The sequence below is a fragment of the Aotus nancymaae genome, unplaced genomic scaffold, assembly GCF_030222135.1.
Source record: "Aotus nancymaae isolate 86718 unplaced genomic scaffold, 86718_ANA_hifiasm-v0.15.2.pri h1tg000057l, whole genome shotgun sequence".
Classification (NCBI taxonomy): domain Eukaryota; kingdom Metazoa; phylum Chordata; class Mammalia; order Primates; family Aotidae; genus Aotus; species Aotus nancymaae.
In genome coordinates, this window is record NW_026988471.1 from 32,144,681 (window position 1) to 32,163,012 (window position 18,332).

Here is an 18,332-nt window from a genome sequence, read left to right on the forward strand (position 1 = left end):
ATGTTAGAAACATTGAGAGTTAAAATGTTTTATTTCTTTGAGTACAACTTGGGAATAATTTCAACGTTTGCTTTTCATTGTATAAATTAGGATTAGAGTATTTCTTTTCTTTTGTGAACCGTCGTACTCCTTTTTGAGTTTGGACAAAATGTTGGAAGCTGATCCAAAGTTGTGAAATATCTGAGAGTTCCTCTAATGCTAAGTCCTTTGGGAATCTTCATCCTGTTCATTACACCCACCTTCCAATTTCATGTCCAGTGTTGTCCCTTTGTATTTCTTTCTGTACTTTCTTTTTTGTTCACTTGTACTGGCTTTTGATTATCCACTTTTGTAAAATGTTCTGTGATTTTTATCCCTCTGAGATGAGGAGACAGCAGAACTACCTGCTTTGCTGTTTGTGCCTGAACTGAATACCAGATGTGCAGGGACCAATCACAGACAGGCTTTGAAAGAAGTGACATGATTGGTCATTGGCTGTGATACACATCTGTTATTCACATCATGATTTGTGAACCAAAGTGCTAGCAGTGAAGTCTGTATTTGATGCAGTTACTCAGCTAATATACCGTGGTAACTAAAGTCTGAACCACATCGTTGGGGAACTGGTATTAACTAAACTATGGTAACGGAAATTCATGCATATTGGAACCATACCAAGTGAGGAGTGCCTGTATTCCAGTTATAAATTATTTGTAGTACATTTAAAGCTTGGCCTAGCTCCCTTTGCTTTACCCGTTACACATTGAGCTCATCCAGTGAGGCCAAGCTGTGGTGTAGAAAATCAATTCAGAATTGAACTGAGAGTTTTGAAGTTATTGATTCAACCTTGGAGTTAGCTTTGACTTTCTCTTCTCTTACCCAAGACCTCACAGAGTAGATTGGGCACTAGTGAAAGTATTTTTCAGACCCCATCCAGCATGGGGAGTTTTAACTTGATTTGCAGCCTATGCCCTGAAAAAAGTTTCTGAGTTGTCACCTTTGTAATTTTTCCAACTCTCTCCTTCCTCCTCTACTTTCTCCCCTCCTCCTTGGTCTGTCCTTTTCCTCCTGTGTCCAGTCATCAAGTTCTACTGATTTCCCCTCCAGCCTCATATTACCGCATGTTTCTTTCAGTTTCTATTGCTGTCATCCCAATTATATGTTTTTCAACTTGAATTGCAATTGTTATAATAGTTTCCTAACTGACTTTCCCACCGTACTCTCTCCTTTCCAGCTAATCCCGCATGCCGTCACCGGAGTAATCTTCCTGGAACACTCTTGCAGCTTTACTTAATCCTCTGCTGAAGCCTCCAAAATAACTTACAGATAACAGAATAAAATCCAAAGCCCTTATCGAGCCTGTAATAACTTTGTCTAACACAAGCCTCCTTCTCCGAATTTATCACCTGATCTCTTCCCTTCCCTCCAGAACCTGGGGTTTCAACAACATAGGTTTACTCATTATCTCCCAAATATGCCCGCCGCCACTCCTTTCTATGCATTATTTATTCAGTTCCTCAGGGTGCTCTCACCCTTCCAGAGCTTTATCCACACTGGGTCCTCTGCCTGGAACATTCTTTCCATTTGGCCTCCTTCAACTACCTGATTCCTAAAATGCACTTGTTGATGTTTTCTAAATCTTGCTTAGTTTCAAAAACTTTTCCTAAATGATCTCTCCAGTGAAGTCTATTTTGACTTCCTATTAATGTCTTTTCTCCTCTCTGCAGTTCCAAAGGACTTATATTTCATACTTTCCAGTTATCGCTTATTTGCTGATCTGTATTTTTGGTTATGTGTTATTTAATTTCTCCGTTTAGCATTATTTAAGTCCTAGATGGGCAGGGACTGAATTTTCTATACCACCAAGAAAGGCATTTAACAGAGTGATAGGTATAAATCTGTCCCTTCCCTCATTCAGCATTTTCTTGTATTTTTTTTTTTAGCACTTCTTCTAGACATTGAGCTATGTGCTAGCAGTAAAGCATAACAAAATAACTTCCCAACCTCACAGAGCTCTAGTTGAATGAGGCATACAGAGAAGTAGTCAGTCAATTGTAATGCGGTAAGATGCATGGAATGACGGATAGTGAATGAGATTCGTGGAAGCAAGAAGATAAGTGTCAAGCCTAGATGAGGGGCAGTGAGAATGCTTCTAGAAGTAAGGTTCAGGCAGAGTCTGAAGGATACGTAGGAATCAGGTAGTTGAAGGGGGCCAAATGGAAAGAATGTTCCAGGCAGAGGACTTAGTGTGGATAAAGCTCTGGAAGGGTGAGAGCACACTGAGGAACTGAATTCAGTTCTATGCAGCTGTATTGTAGAGAATGAAGTAAGATTCCTAAAGGATGAGGTTGCAGAAGATCCCTGTAATGGGCAAGAAGTCGATGCCTTTGGTGAATGATTAGGAGGAATGACTTCCAGGACCAGATGTTTGAGTAGATAAAATGAGGGAGCAGCACCTAGGTTTTTCTTAAGGATCACTTGTGGCTGGAGGTATTAGAGGGAAGATGATGAGTTCAATTTTGGACATTTTGAATTTGAGGGGCCTATGAAATATGTACATGGTGACATATAGTTGCAGACAGTTTGAAGCGCAGAAGAAAGCTCTGACCAGGAAATAAAAATTTGGATGACATCAGCATATGATAGTATGAAATCATAAGGAAGGGTGTGTAGAGTTAGTGAAGAAGACTTCAAGACCAAACCTTAACACACATCAGTATATAAAGAAGAAGTACAGACAGCAAGTCTGCAAAGAATGTTAAGATGGAATAGGCAGGAGGAAGGAGCAAAATAGGTGAGTGAGGTGTCATGGAAACCAAGGGAAGACCTAAATCCATCCATTGGATTTAGCAATGTGGAAACCATTCACGACCCTAGTAAGAATAGTTTCTGTGTAGAGGAGGGGCAGGGGATGAGAAAATGTGAACTGGCCCAAGATAGATTGTAGCGTGTTGAGAAGTCAACAAACAGTTATGTTAGAAAGTTTAGTCATGGAGAAGAGGATTTCAAGAGGGTAGAAGCTGAAAGGAAATGGAGCTCAGGGGCTTTTATTATGTATTGTTTAAGCTACTGGAAATCTGTGATGTTTAAAGGCTGCTAGGAAGAATTCATTAGTGATAAAGAGGTTGACCATAAGCTAACATAGCCAGAGTTATAACTCCTCTTAAAATTCTTTGCCCAGTGTGTCCTGTTATCTTTCAGTATTCTAAATAAGTTAATTCGAAACTAATTTTGGACTTCAGCGAGATCTTGTTACACGAGATTGCAAATTCCTGTAAAGCATGAGTCAAACTATTCCACTTTTTTGTTCTGGGTAGCGCTTAGTGTCTTAAATAGAGAAAATTTTCAACCTATATTATTTTTATTACTGTTGTTTGTTTATCCTTTGAGCAAATATATTTAATTTTTAATTTTAGGGGGTATATAGTAGATATATATATTTATGGGGTACCTAGGATGTTTTGATACAGGCATGCAATGCATAATAATCACATCATGGAGTATGAGGTGAGCAAATATTTACTTAATGTCCATTGTATGCCAGACATTTTTCTAGGTGCCAAGGATATGAAGGTTACCAGGCCATACATACTACCAGGCCATACATACCACTTGTTCTTGAGGAGTTTATTATCTAGGGAGTCAGTTAATGAAATAATTACAGATTGCAAAAGGTACTTAAAATGACATTGTGATAGACAGTAATCATTATTTTCCTATGAACTTCCCTTTCCATTGTTGGAGGGAGAATAATCACAAGCTATTAAAGAGTTGAATGACTTAAGATGGAAAGAAAAAGGTAGTGAGTAACAGAGACTACTTTTGGGATAGTGAGTTTACTCCTTTGTTTGCCATTTCTAAAGTTCACGGGACTGTGATGCCGGTCATGGGCTGTGTGTTTTGCAGGTTTTGTTGGTTGATTGTTACTTACCCTCTGAGAGACTAACCAACTCTCCACGTTTTCTCTTTTCCCTTTCAGTTATTTGCCATCTTCCATGTATGAATGGTGGCCAGTGCAGTTCAAGGGACAAATGTCAGTGCCCTCCAAATTTCACAGGAAAGCTTTGTCAGATCCCAGTCCATGGTGCCAGCTTGCCTAAACTTTATCAGCATTCCCAGCAGCCAGGCAAGGCGTTGGGGACGCATGTCATCCATTCTACGCATACCTTGCCTCTGACCGTGACTAGCCAGCAAGGAGTCAAAGGTAAGCTTTTTTCATTCTGCCCATTTGCCAGACCTCTACTAACTTGCCAAACCCACATAGAAGTCAAGGATCTGCAGATGGCCGGGGCCGGTATTGAAACAGAAAGTAGGACATGATTTGTGTCCTGAGAAATGGCAGTAGAGGCAGAATGTGGGCCCACATATGTGGCTGCAGTACTTTTTAAGCCGTAGAGAATTGGTATCTAGGAAATAAGAAAATAAAAAGGAGCCCATTCTTCTCTAGTGACTCTTACCACCGAGAGCTAATAAATGTGTATGACACTGTTCTGACAGGGCTTGGGATATAGAAAGGTGAGCGATAGAGTGTGCTGCTCCTTACAGCATTAATAAGCTAGTGGATCACACAGTAACTGCTGGTGAACTTCGTAATTGAAGAATGCTTGATTTTAGTTGTAAACAATCATTTATCCTCACTGCACTTCAATTTGTTCATCTGTAGAGGAAAGTAAGCTAGGTCACTTGGAGCTCGAAAATTCTGTGATGAATTCATTCTTTTAAACTTGGCATTTTTATAAATGCACACTTTTTAAACGGGGTCATAGAAGTGTTACTGGCTTTAATTCTTTAAAATCTGAATCCTTGCATTAGGAGATGAGATTTTGTTTGACAGCTACAGAAAGTAGCTTGTTATAGATATAAAATAGTGCACTTTGGTATTTTGTGTGTGTGTGTGTGTGTGTGTGTGTGTGTCACAAGAAGCACAAAAATAACAGGTACTGTGTTTTTTAAGAGTAAGAGAATTGTGCCTTGTGAAATTGGGTTTCCTCGTTTAATAGAAAAATGTAAATCCTAAAATTTTTATGATAGAAATTTTGTGAGAAATTAAAAAATAATCAAATGCTTAGTCTTTCTGATTAACACTGGATAAAATTTACCTACTTAGAACAAGCAACATGAATTTTACAGCTTTATAACTTTGGAAAAGAGTATTTTAGTCTCATGAATGTGTTACTGTTAAAAGTTTTGCTTTCTCTCTATAATACAACTTTTAAAAAATATAAATTTGGGCTTAATTTTTATTTTGCATGTTTCCTTAAGAATTTGGATGGCTATGCAGCGAAATGCTACACATGATACAAATATGTCTGCATGTGTGTTGATAAAATTTACTTTCATGTTTTAAAACTTTTGATTTGCCTGTTAGTTATTCAGGGCTAACAAGTTTTCCTCCCAATCTGTTTTAGTGAAATTTCCTCCTAACATAGTCAATATCCATGTGAAACATCCTCCTGAGGCTTCTGTCCAGATACATCAGGTTTCCAGAATTGATGGCCCAACAGGCCAGAAGACAAAAGAAGCTCAACCAGGCCATTCCCAAGTCTCTCACCAAGGGCTTCCTGCGCAGAAGACCCAGACCATACATTCCACACACTCCCAGCAGCACGTCATTCCTCACGTCTACCCTGTGGCTGCTAAGACGCAGCTTGGCCGGTGCTTCCAGGAAACCGTTGGGTCACAGGTAAGTGAACCATTGGGTCATTGAGCCTGTTTTAGTAATGTGTTACAGATATGGGATCATTTTAACAAGAAAGCCAGACTTGATAAAAATGATTTTTTTAAAAAGGGCTTTGACATACTATGACTCATGGCCCTATTTTTGTAAATAAAGTTTTACTGCTACACTCATAGCCACACTCATTCATTTACATATTATCTATGCCCATTTTCGTGCTATGACTGTAGAATTAAATAGTTCCAGTGAGATCATATGGTCTGCAGAACCTAAAATATTTATTGTGTGTCTTTTTACGGAAAAAGCTTGCCAATCCCTGATGTACAGAATACATTGGTTGGTTGGTTGGTTGATTGATTTGGAGCCTTACTCTGCTGCCCAGGCTGGAGTGCAGTGGCACGATCTCAGCTCACTGCAACCTCTGCCTCCCAGTTTCAAGTGATTCTCCTACCTCGGCCTCCCGAGTAGCTGGGATTACAGGCACGCACCACCACACCCGGCTAATTTTTGTAATTTTAGTAGAGATGGGGTTTCACCATGTGGACCAGGCTTGTCCTGACCTCAAGTGATCCTCCCGCCTCGTCGTCACAAAGTGCTGGGATTATAGGCATGAGCTACCGTGTCTGGCTTCCAGAAATGTTTCTGGAAGTCCATGATTACCTGTTTCTGTTTTTTGGTTAGGATGATCTGTGTGTAAAACATGTGTCAGGCATGAGATATGGTACAGAATGTATATTCTGCTAAGATGTTTGAAAATATTTTTGCCTTTTGCAGTAGTTTTGTTCATGAGTTTTGAATTCATTGTGCAATAATAATTCATGTCATCTTTGACGAGAAATAATATTTCATGGTATCTTTTCTTTTCTTCTTTTTTTGAGATGGAATCTCACTCTATCACCAGGCTGGAATACAGTGGTGCAATCTTGGCTCACTACAACCTCCGCCTCCTGGGTTCAAGTGATTCTTCTGCCTCAGCCTCCCGAGTAGCTGGGACTACAGGCATGCACCACCATGTCCAGCTATTTCTTTTTGTATTTTTAGTAGAGACGAGGTTTCACCATGTTGGCCAGGATGGTCTCGATCTGCTGACCTTGTGATCTGCCTGCCTTGGCCTCCCTAAGTGCTAGGATTACAAGTGTGAGCCACCATGTCCCGCTTCTTTTATTTTCTTATAAAAATTCAGGCTGGCTCATGCCTGTAATTACTGGCTCATGCCTGTAATCCCAGCACTTTGGGAGGCTGAGGCAGGTGGATCCCCTGAGGTCAGGAGTTCAAGACCAGCCTGGCCAACATGTTAAAACCCTACCTCTACTAAAAATACAAAAATTAGCCAAGCATGGTGGTGGGTGCCTGTAATCCCAGTTACTCAGGAGGCGGAGGCAGGAGAATCACTTCAGCCTGGGAGGCGGAGGTTGTAGTGAGCTGACCCACTGTACTCCATCCTGGGTGACAAGAGCAAGTCTCTGCCTCAAAAAAAAAAAAAAAGGAATTTATAACTAGCAAGTTACAGTGCATGAGTTATTTGAAGTGTAACTTTAGGCCTATATTTCTATCATGAAGTGAGAGAATGGCAAAATTTTCTTTAAAACTCGTCACTGATTGTGCATAGTGAACACAATCTAAAAGCGCTGGTTCCTCCACTTCAACCACTTGCTGCGGCTTGCTTTGAGAGAATGAGATAATGATGGAAGCTTCATTCTGTGGTTTCCCTCCTGTCTCTTGGTTATGGCTTAAACCTCTCATGAGAAGACTAGATGAGATACATTTATTATTATTCCTGTGCCATTTCTCGAATGTTAAAAATATATATATATATATATAGTGTGTGTGTGTATAAATGTGAAATACTTGGAGGTAATAGAGCTAATTGTTAGTGCTTTAGAAAACTGGGAGACACTTTCAGGTACTAAGTCCATGGTAGGATTGTCACCTTTCTTTTAGGAGAAGGAGGGAAGATTGTAGACCTGAGTGGAAGGCAGATGTGAGAATGGAAAGAGCATCCATGTGGAGTTGTAAGACCTTGATTAGAGCCATGAGTACAGCACTTCGTAGGAGGGAAGCAGCTTCCTTATCTGCAAAGTAGAGAGATGTGGGGCTCATGAGACTTTGTTAAGATTAATCAAGATAATGTGAGCCCTGCTTTGCAAATATTATAGAAGTATGCAAATATTAGCTTAAAGAATATTTATCGAAATAGAGTCAAACTTAAGCAGCCATCTACTATGACCGTTTTTATATCATGTACTTTCAGTAAGATAGGGTCAGCATTGATCTCGCAGACGCAGTCCTCACTGGCCTGTGGATACCTGAAATGTGACTACAGGGGACCTAATGTTACTTTTCATTCCCCAGTTTTGCAAATGCTTTTGAGAGAAGGAACATTTTGTCAATTTAAATTTAGCTTAAAAGTAAAGACAGTGTTTATGCCTAGGGCAGGTTTTGATAATGACAGTGGGGCTGAAGATAAACTTTATACACTTCACAGCTTTGCACTGAATTAGTCTTGGAGAGGGAGGACAAATTTGGTGCCATTTGCATTGTTTAGTCATTCCAGCTTAGGTTGGTCAGGGAGAAAGGAAGAGCAGATTTTTTAAAATTGTGTGCCCAGTACCTTTCTCCCCATTTCCAAGTTGGAACACAGATGATAAAAAGCAAGAAAATGAGGCCTAACAAGCTTGTTATTCTTGTATAATATTAGGTGATTGCTAACAAGAAAACATTAAAAGAAATTATTGACTTGTAAGTCTAAACTAGAGTATACAATTTAAAGGAATTGGCTAATTGATGGAGTTACCCAGGTAACTAAAACTCAGTGGAATACTTTAGTCTTATCTGCATACATCTCTGACTTTTGGTCTAAAAGATGCAGACAGTGATCTCAATTCTTAATTCATTTTGCATGTGTAGTCACTAATACACAGCTTCAAAATAAGGCCTATTTTTTGCAAAACATTCTCAGCGAATGATTATTGGTCTTCCTGTTCATGAGGAATGTTGCTGGATGCCAATGACTGCCCAATTAATTTGTGCAATTAGGGTGAGCATTTAAAAAATAGATTACTGGCAAATAATCGGTAGTTTTTTTTTTAAAAGCTCTGCTATCCTACAAAGGAGTTCACAAACATTTGTGCTTTTTACTCTGGTTGATTTGCAAACGTAGCTGTAGCCAGGAGGTCTAGGTAGATTTTAAATGGCAAAAAATCAAAAACAAAAACAAAACCCTGGGTAAATGCTCAGTATCACTTTGCTCAGTGGAGCCCTCTTATTAATTGCAAATTTCAGCCATTGAGACTTTTAATGCAGTCATTACCAATAAACATCTATGTTTATATATTGCTGTGAGAGGTTATATGCAAAATAAATTTGACAGAGATAGCCCTTGTTTCTGTGACATATTCTAATAATTAGGTAGTAAAATTGGGATTGAAAACCCAAGATGAACTGTGATCAATGCATTTAAATTCAGGAAAGTTTTGTAGAATAGAATTTCAGAACTGTTTGGATGGTGGAGGAAAATGGATGATTGATGAGGAAACCAAGCTCTCAGAGCAAAAAGGGAGAGTAATTAAACAGAGGAAAGAGCAGTGCAAGAAAGTGAACAAGGAAGAGTTGTCAGATGAGATCAGAGAAGTGAAATAGCTTGGGATTCTTGGCAGGCTATTGCATCAATATTAAGCCTCTTAAATCTGAAGCACAGTGCAGTATAAATGACTTGGTGGCAAGGTCAGTGTGTCAAGAAGCCCCTTAGACAAAGTGATCAACCTCAGCATCATTAATAGTGGGAGCAGTCTGACTTTATGTGCCTCCTGCTGTGAGACAGTATAGAGTTTGCAGAATTACCCTTGAAGTGTACTTGGCAAAAATATCTCACCTGAATAGAATCAAATTTTTACACTTAACCACAAGTTTATAGGAAATACTTGAGGGTAAAGAAACAAGTTAAAAACATTACACCCAGACAGAAAAAACAATCAGACATTTACAGTGTAGGGCATTATTGCCTGATTTCATAAAAAAAAAAAAAAAAAAAAAAGAGTAATAAGAAAGTGAGATGATGTTTGTAGAAAGAGACTAAAGAGACACACAAAGTAAGTCTAATGTATTCACCTTCATTGAATCTTGATTTAAAAAAACAAAAGCCAGATCTAAAAGATATTTTGGGAATAGTTGGGGAAATTTGAACATGAGCTCTGTCTTAGTTCATTTTTGTGTTACTGTAACAGAATGCCACAGACTGGGTGATCTGTAAAGAAAAGACATTTATTTCTCACTGTTTTAGAGACTGTGAAGTTCAATATCAAGGTGCCAGCATGTGACCAGGACCTTCTTACTATGTCATCCCATAGCAGAAGGATAAGCAAACACAAGAGAGTGAGGGGAGCTGAACTTGCTTTTTTTTTTTTGAAATGGAGTCTCTCTGTCACCCAGGCTGGAGTGCAGTGACGTGATCTCGGCTCACTGAAACCTCTGTCTCCTGGGGTCAAGCAATTCTTCTGCCTCAGGATTTCAAGTAGTTGGGACTAAAGGCGTGCACCACCATGCCCAGCTAAATTTTGTATTTTTAGTAGAGATAGGATTTCACCATATTGGCCAGGCTGTTCTTAAACTCCTGAGCTCGTCATGATCCACCCACCTCAGCTGTCCAAAGTGCTGGGATTACAGGCATGAGCCACTGTGCCGGGCCTAAACTTGCTTTTATAACAAGCCCACCCCGGTGATAACTAACCCACTCCCAAGATAATGACAGTAGTCCATTCATGAGGGAGGAGCCTTTGATTAGGTTCCATCCTCCTAACAAGTAGTGGTTGGTTCATGAGGTTTAAAGAAAGAAGCTATCTGCAGACCATAAAAGTACAAGGTGAAGCAGTAAGTACTGATGTAGAAGCCGCAGCAAGTTGTCCAGAAGATCACTGATAAAGGTGGCTACACTAAGCAGCCTTATATTGGAAGAAGATGCCATCTAGGACTTTCATAGCTAGAGAGAAGTCAATGCTTGGCTTCAGAGGACAGGCTGGCTCTTTTGTTAGGGACTAATGCAGTTGGTGACTTTAGGTTGCAGCCAGTGCTCGAAGGCTGTTCTGAAAATTCTAGGGCCCTTAAGAACTATGCTAAATCTACTCTGCCTTTGCTCTATAAAGGGAACAGCCAAGACATGTGTTTGCAGCATGGTTTACTAAAGATTTTAAGGGCACTGTTGGGATCTGCTGCTCAGAAAAAAAAAGATTTCTTTCAAAATATTACTGCTCATTGACAATGTACCTGGTCACTCAAGAGCTCTGATGGAGAGGTACAAAAAGATGAATGTTGTTTTCATGCCCATAATCACAGCATCCATTCTGTAGACCATGGGTCAAGGAGTCATTTTTACTTTTAAGTCTTACTATTTAAGAAATACATTCTTAAGGCTATCGCTGCCATAGATAATGATTCCTCTGATGGATCTGGGCGAAGTAAATAAAAATGGAAAGGGTTTGCCATTATAGATGCCATTAAGAACATTCATGATACATAGGAGGAGGTCAAAATATCAACATTAAAGATAATTAAATTATATACTGGAAAAAGTCAAATCCAACCCTTATGGATGACTTTGAGGGGTAGAAGATTTCAGTGGAGGAAGTCACTACAGATATGGTGGAAACAGTGAAAGAACTCTAGTTAGAAGTAGATCCGAAGATATGACCAAACTGCTTCAGTCTCATGTTCAAACTTGAATGGATGAGGAGCTGCTGCTTATCAATGAGCAAAGAAAGTGGTTTCATGAGATGAAAGCTTCTCCTGGCGTAGGTGCTGTGGACGTTGTGAAATGACAGCAATGGATTTAGAATACTCTATAAATTTGGTTGATGAAACATTAGCAGGGTTTAAGAGGACTGACTCATTTTGAAAGAAGTTGTACCGTGGCTCAAATGCTATCAAACAGTATCACTTGGTACAGAGAAATATTTAGTAAAAGGAAGAGTCAGTCAAAGCTGTAGACCTCATAGTTTCTTATTTTAGGAAGTTGCCACAGCCCTCAGGAACCCCCATCCTGATTTGTTGACAGCCATCAACATCAAGGCAAGACCCTCCACCAGCAAAAAGGTTATGACTCGCAGAAGGCTTAGATGATTATTAGCAGGTTTAAAGCAATAAAGTGTTTTAAAATTAAAGTATGTACTTTAAGGCATAGCACTACTGCAAACTTAATAGATAACAGTATCGTGTAAGCATGACTTATTTGCACTGGGAAACCAAAAAATTCATGTGACTCATTTTATTGTGATACTCACTTTATTGCAGTGGTCAGGACCTGAACCCACAACATATCTGAGGTATTGTCTGTAGTTTCAGATGTATTTTACATATAAGTAACACAAACTTCTAACAATTATTGACTCTTGAGAGGTTCATATGCAGGTGATCATTGTATTATCCTTTGAACATCTCAGTATATTTGAAAATTTTTTAGAAAGAAAGGGGAAAATATTAAAATTTCCTAGACTTATATATAGAATAGTATATTTTAAAGCTAAATTTAAAAGCTTTAAAAGACTTTTTAGAAACATATGTAAAGAGACTTTTTAGAAACAAATGTGAAGTTTTTCACTGTTGAATAGCTATGCTGGGTAGGTGTGAGGTGACAGGAGGAGGCCAGGGAAGAGAAATTGGCCTTGTGAAATGACCAAGGGCCATTCTAAGAAATAAAGTTGAATATAAAAGAGCTTAGGGGATTTTGTGGAGAATCAAGCATCAGGATTGCGTTACAGGCTGTTGTAAAGACAAGGATCATGAAGAAATGGACTATTCTGAATTTTCTTGCTTCACAAATCAGCTAAAGAAATGTTCACTAGAATTGATTACCTGAGCCATAGTGGGGAGGATTGTGAGAAGATGAGCAATTACATCTTTGTTATAAGCAGCCTCGTCCTTGATTAATATTAAGAAGGGTGTACTCTACTGATAATTATCAGTCAGAAAGTCCAGCTGTTTTAGACATGCAATGATAGAGAATGAATGGAGAAAATTCAGTGGTCAGTGAATAGATTTGCTGATGACAGTTAAATTCATGACCACAGAGGACATTTCTTTGGATTGCATTATAATGAAAAAAGAGTAGGAATAATGGGGTTAAAAGTTTCTGTAATGTTTTCTCACCTTGACAGAGAATGCCAACTTGTAGGGGAAAAAATGGTTTCTGTTGTTTTGTTTTTTTAAAAAGTTATGTTTAATATTTCAGAGTTCCAAAAATATATTTAACAATCAAATAAATCATTGATTTTTATGTGAATCAGGCTGTCTCTACAGGCAGTCTCTATAGGCATCACTAAATCTGCTATATTCACAGAACAAAAATTAATCTAATAGAGCTATATAGGGTGACAGATAGGAATGGTTTTCTTGAACATAAATCAAGTATGAAGTTGTTGGCAAGACCTCATTTTGGCAGAGTTAGGTTTCTGTGCTACCTGGAGCAAATTGTGGTAGTCTACGTGTTTTTGAAAACATGTGCAAGAGTTTGCTCACTCAATGATTGTTAGAATTACAACTCCAGTGGTGACAATTACCAGCCACTTTGAGGATAATCTGATGTTTTCACAGGCTTAACACCCAAACATTTCCATGTAGTTATCATCTCTGAGGAGGGGCCAAGTTTCAGAAAATACCCCTCCAATCTATTTTTGCATCATAGGGACATTTAATGTATTCGTGTTTTTTTACATAAAAGTCAATTGTATAAGGGTGTCCTTTGTTTTAAAATTGATTCTCTTAACAGTGACCTTAATTCAAAGCTTATTTGGCATCTGACTTTTTTATTGTTTCAAACATGTTTTATTGATTGCCCAATTACTGGAAACAAACATTTAGTGACCTAGTTATGCTAGATGGTATGAAAAGGCCTTGTATGGGAAGCATTTAGAATCACAATGTAGAGTTCAGGGTCCAGTGTCCATGCTGAACCTGCCCATTGCCTAGTTGCATAAGTCTGTGCTGTTTGTTGAACCCAGGAACCTGCCTTATAATCAGACACAGGCGTTACAAAAGGAGACAACATATTCAAGTGCTTCAAGACTTTCCTATTTCAAAATGCTGAAAGAGCAGAAATTTTCACGTATAAACACCCGAGTTAATTAAAAAGCAGGTTTTCCAGGACTATGGAAAACCTGAAGTTGATTTAAACAGAGTATGTTTTGAGTACAGCACTCCAACACAGATAAAGATGATCAAATAACACATGAACCTACTTTTGTAGTTTGCAACTATAAAACTCTTAGAGAAGATTTTAAAAACCATAAGAAACAAACTTTAAGATTAAGGCCTTTAATACATATTCTACAGAAGAAAATAAACTTTATGTGGATTGGGAAGAAAGGAAAGGACCAGTAGTTGATGTGGAGTCCTGATATCATTGGAAAAACTCTTTTTCCTTTTATTATTGGTCATATAAATAATAAGCCCTAGGGCAAAATTGGATTAAAGTGACACAAGAACTGTTTGGGATTCTATTAGAGATGCCAGAAGTTGTTCCAGCAGTTCTCTTTGGACAGGAAAAATGGAAACAGAATGGACCATTGGAGGAAAAGATTATTTAATTGAAGATAGGTCTCTTTTGGCAGATAGGTTCAGTAACATCCTCAAACTCTGAAGCTTACACACACACACACACACACACACACACACACACACACACACCCATTCTAAAGGGCCAAATAGATATACTTAGCTTTCGTCTAAAAAAAAACATAACTTCTCTTTTTAACAGGAAAATGTGAGCTCATTGAGGTGGAAAGTATCCTAATTGCATGGCTGAAATTACATTTTTTTTTTTAAGAGTCTCAGTTCTTTTGTCACAGGTCTTTGAATAAAGAAAAATATTTTTTGGTTTCCACTGCGCAAAAGCCAATAAAAAGTTGGGAAAATAGATGTGATGCCTGCCAATTCCACATGGCAGAAAAAAAGATGGGTAGATGGTTGGGTAGATGCAGATGAGATGGGAACTTTGGAAATCTTTTCTCAGTGGTGAGAGAAATGGATGGTGTTTATGTAGGGGAGCTAGGACATTGAGTTCTGCTCAGAAAGCCACCCTTGAATTTCCACAGTATCTCTCCTGTCCTGGCAACACGAGTAGTACTGGGATGAAGCCTAAATCTATGATAAAAAATAAAAATAAACCAGTTTTATCCTGACAGAAGTAATGCCAGAATTATTGTAACACTATTCACACTGGTTAGTCCCTAAATTGAGTGCATAAACTATGTAATAGATTAGAAGTCTAAAGAAAAAAAATGGTTATAAAACATCTTACTTATGTCATCTCCTTTATGTGGAGGGGGAACTGAGCCAGGCTCGGTCCACAGAGGGCAGAGGTGAATTGTGGCCCTGTCTTCCTCCCCATCTATCACCTGAGACCACATGCTCTTATGGATGGGGCCCTCCCAGGTGATCTTGGGCCAGTGCAGTGACCTGCCTTCTTTTGGAGGAGCTGCTGGGTAGTGACTGGGGAAAGTGAGGCTGAGCTGCTAGACATCTGTCTTCTTGGTGAGCAGAGAGCTCAGCTGGAGCATGCTGATTGCATTTACTGAAGTTTGGCTGCCTTGAGGTGGAATAAGTCATTAATACCAAGTACTTCCTATGCCATCTGGGCTTTTCTTCAGTGTCCCACTCAAGTACTCCTTTGGCATAATCTAAGAAATACTTAATTGAGTGTTAGCGAGTCTGGTTGTCTCTTGTGGCTCTAAAATGGCTGCTGTCTGTGGCTATTCTTGCCAAACCTTACCTGTGTCAACAGCTGAAGGTATCACCGAAGGTGTCCTATGCATCTCAGTGATAGGTGCTGGAACTCCTATGTGTTCGCTGGTCTCGTTCCAGCAACCTTTGCCAGACTGACTTTCCTGCAGGGGCTCTCGAGCCTGGAGTCAAGAAAGATCAGTAAAGACAGGGGTAAGATCCAAAGAGGAAAAACACCGCATGTGAGAGAGAACATGTCTGCATGTCACTGGGATCCTGCCAGTGGAGAGGAGAACTGCTCGTTTTACTTGGATTGAGAATGTAGGGCTAGGACATTAGGATAATCAAAATATAGATTCTTAGAACTTCAGAGAATGGGTTGTGACCCAGACGTTACCCTTCCTACGGCGTAATATCCAGTCTTTACCCAGACGGATGTCTTCTGGGAACCAAAGAGGCTGTCAGCTTTAAGTGTCCACCTGCCCTGACCTGTTTAAGAGAAGCAAGTCTGTGTTTCTTCATTGATTCTCCCCAAGCCCCTCCTCTCAGACTTTTTTTTTCATTTTATTAGCAATAAAAATGTCTATATCGTGACATGGAATATCAGATTACCATATTTTATACCTCTAGGGCTCATTAATATAATATACCTATTAATAATTACACTCCTGTTTCTACATAGGAATAAGCATTGAAAATAATTATGGAGCAGCTCAGAGTGAAGCATGTTGAGCTACTTCTGATATTGGCAAAGGGATAAGATTTTGTCACTGTGTTTGAAGATGACAGTTGTGAGCATGTTGGAAATAGTTTTAAGAGACAGTGGCTTAAATTGATGGTTGATTTTGGCGCCATACATTATAAGAAATGGTTTCAGGATTTATAGCTGGTATTTCTAGACTCTGATGGTCTGATGTGGCTCTCTGCTATCCCTCAGAATTGAGATTTGCTAAAATGAGGAGGAGTCAACTGGTTTAACTAAAAATAATAATAATAATAATAATCAGTCATTTGAAATCTGCCCCATAAAGTTGTAGTCAGAGAAGCAACATTGCCGTATATTGAAGAGGACAAAGTTCTGCCCTGAACCTTCTCCAAGACAATGATAGTACTTTTTTTTCCTTTCTCATCCTTCCATTATTTTTCTCCTCTTCTGTGTCTTTTTTTTAAATAAAATAGTTTATATATAAAATTGAATGTTCTATTTTAACAAGGTCACTTTTTGAGACTGTGCATTTACTCCAGTGACGCTGCCATTGTGCAAACAGTTTGGACATGTCTGAACAAGACTTGCCACCATTGAGAATATTTAAAGTATGTCTCTAGCCCTCAAGACAATTATAAAATTCAAAATATTTTGAATATTTCTAAATATTTTAAACAAAGAGAGCAATGCCTTGATGACCACTTTGTAGAAGACTGGTTTTGAATGTGCAAGCTCTAACACAGTTTTTAAAGAATATGGTCTTAACGTTCTGTGACTTCCAGGTAGGCCTCTTTTTTTTTTTCTTTTTCTTTTTTTTGAGAGACGTAGTCTCACTCTGTTACCCAAACTGGAGTGCAGTGGTAGGAGCATAGCATGCTGCAACCTCAAACTCTCAGGCTCAAGTGATCCTCCTGCCTCAGCCTCCCAGGTAGCTAAGACGACAGGTGTGTGCCACCACACTTGGCCATGGGACAAGCCTCTTAGTAAGACAGTGCATTTTAATAAAACCAATAGCTTATTTGACCTTCAGAACAATCAGGATAAACAGGAAAAGTAGATATATATGTCTCCCATTTATTTATGTGGAATTTGAGGCCCAGAGATTGGGACTAGCTTGTGGTATTTCCAAGATGATAGTTCTCTTTCCATTTTAGCAAACTCACCATGTCTCAGGCCCTCAGTTTCTTCATTTTTCAAATAACTGGATTGGCTAAGAAAAAAACAAAGGTGTCTTTTAGCCCTCCAACCCTCTGTGATGATTTCTGCATCTTTCTTGTTTTCTGCAATCTTTAGACACCACTGGTGCTGTTATATGCACAGGCCAGTGGACAGAGCAATGTCAAATAGCGTGAACGAATAACTATACTGGTCTCTCCAATCCAGCTGACTTGAAAGACTCCTCTCTAACCAGTTTCTCTGAAAAGCTTTTTAGTACTTCTTCAACCCATGTTTCTCTCTGTTCTTTAAATCTTTATTGTTGCTTTTGTGCCTTATTTCTCTTCCTCACCAGCTTGTGCTTTTTTCTGAAATCAATACAGTTGCATTTATTTTTTTTTCAAGTGCCATATATCAAGTTTATTCAAGTCCTTTGCCCATTTTTTAAAATTGTACTTTAGGTTCTGGGGTACACGTACAGATCATGCAGGATTGTTGCATAGGTACATACATGGCAAAGTAGTTTGCTGCCTCCATCCCCCCATCACCTAAAGGCAGGCTCACTTATGAATTGATCTCAGAACTAGGCACAGACGAATTGTGGGTAAATATAGTAGATTAGTCTAGGTTGTGCTCCAGTAACAGATTAACATAAGTTTACTTTTTGCATGCATTAGATATCTAATAGATGAGTAGAAGACTCTGCTCTGTATATTTCAGGGACTTGGGTTGACAGTGGTTCCATCATGTTACTGCCATGTTATCCAGAATATATGGCTTCCTTAATTCCTACAGCAGGGAATGAGAGGTTCTGCAAAGGACGATACTCGTTACCTTTCCCTGTGCCCCCTGTTCAGAATGAGTCCCATGGCCATACCCGTTAGTGCTATGGATGGAATTATGCCTCCCACCCCCAAATTCGTATGTTGAAGCCCCAGCCCCCAGTGTGACTCTATTTGGAAACACAGTCTGAAAGGAGATAACTAAGGTTAAGTGAGTTCATAAGAGCAGGGCCCTGCTGAGATAGGATTAGTGTCTTTAGAACCGACACCAGTGAGCTTGATCTCTCTATTGCTTTCCCCACATACTTGCACAAAGAAGAGGCCA

At 39.1% G+C, this 18,332-nt stretch overlaps 1 protein-coding gene across 15 annotated transcripts in view; it reads left to right on the forward strand.

Moving 5' to 3' along the window:
• The window catches only part of LTBP1 (latent transforming growth factor beta binding protein 1), a 458,896-nt gene that overhangs the window by 250,176 nt on the left and 190,388 nt on the right, over window positions 1-18,332 (forward strand). For all 15 annotated transcript variants that reach the window (XM_064363976.1, XM_064363978.1, XM_064363977.1 and 12 more), the window contains 2 exons: window positions 3,959-4,183; window positions 5,388-5,662. In XM_064363976.1, coding sequence (XP_064220046.1) covers window positions 3,959-4,183; window positions 5,388-5,662 — 500 coding nt within the window. The remainder of the gene's footprint in view (window positions 1-3,958; window positions 4,184-5,387; window positions 5,663-18,332) is intronic.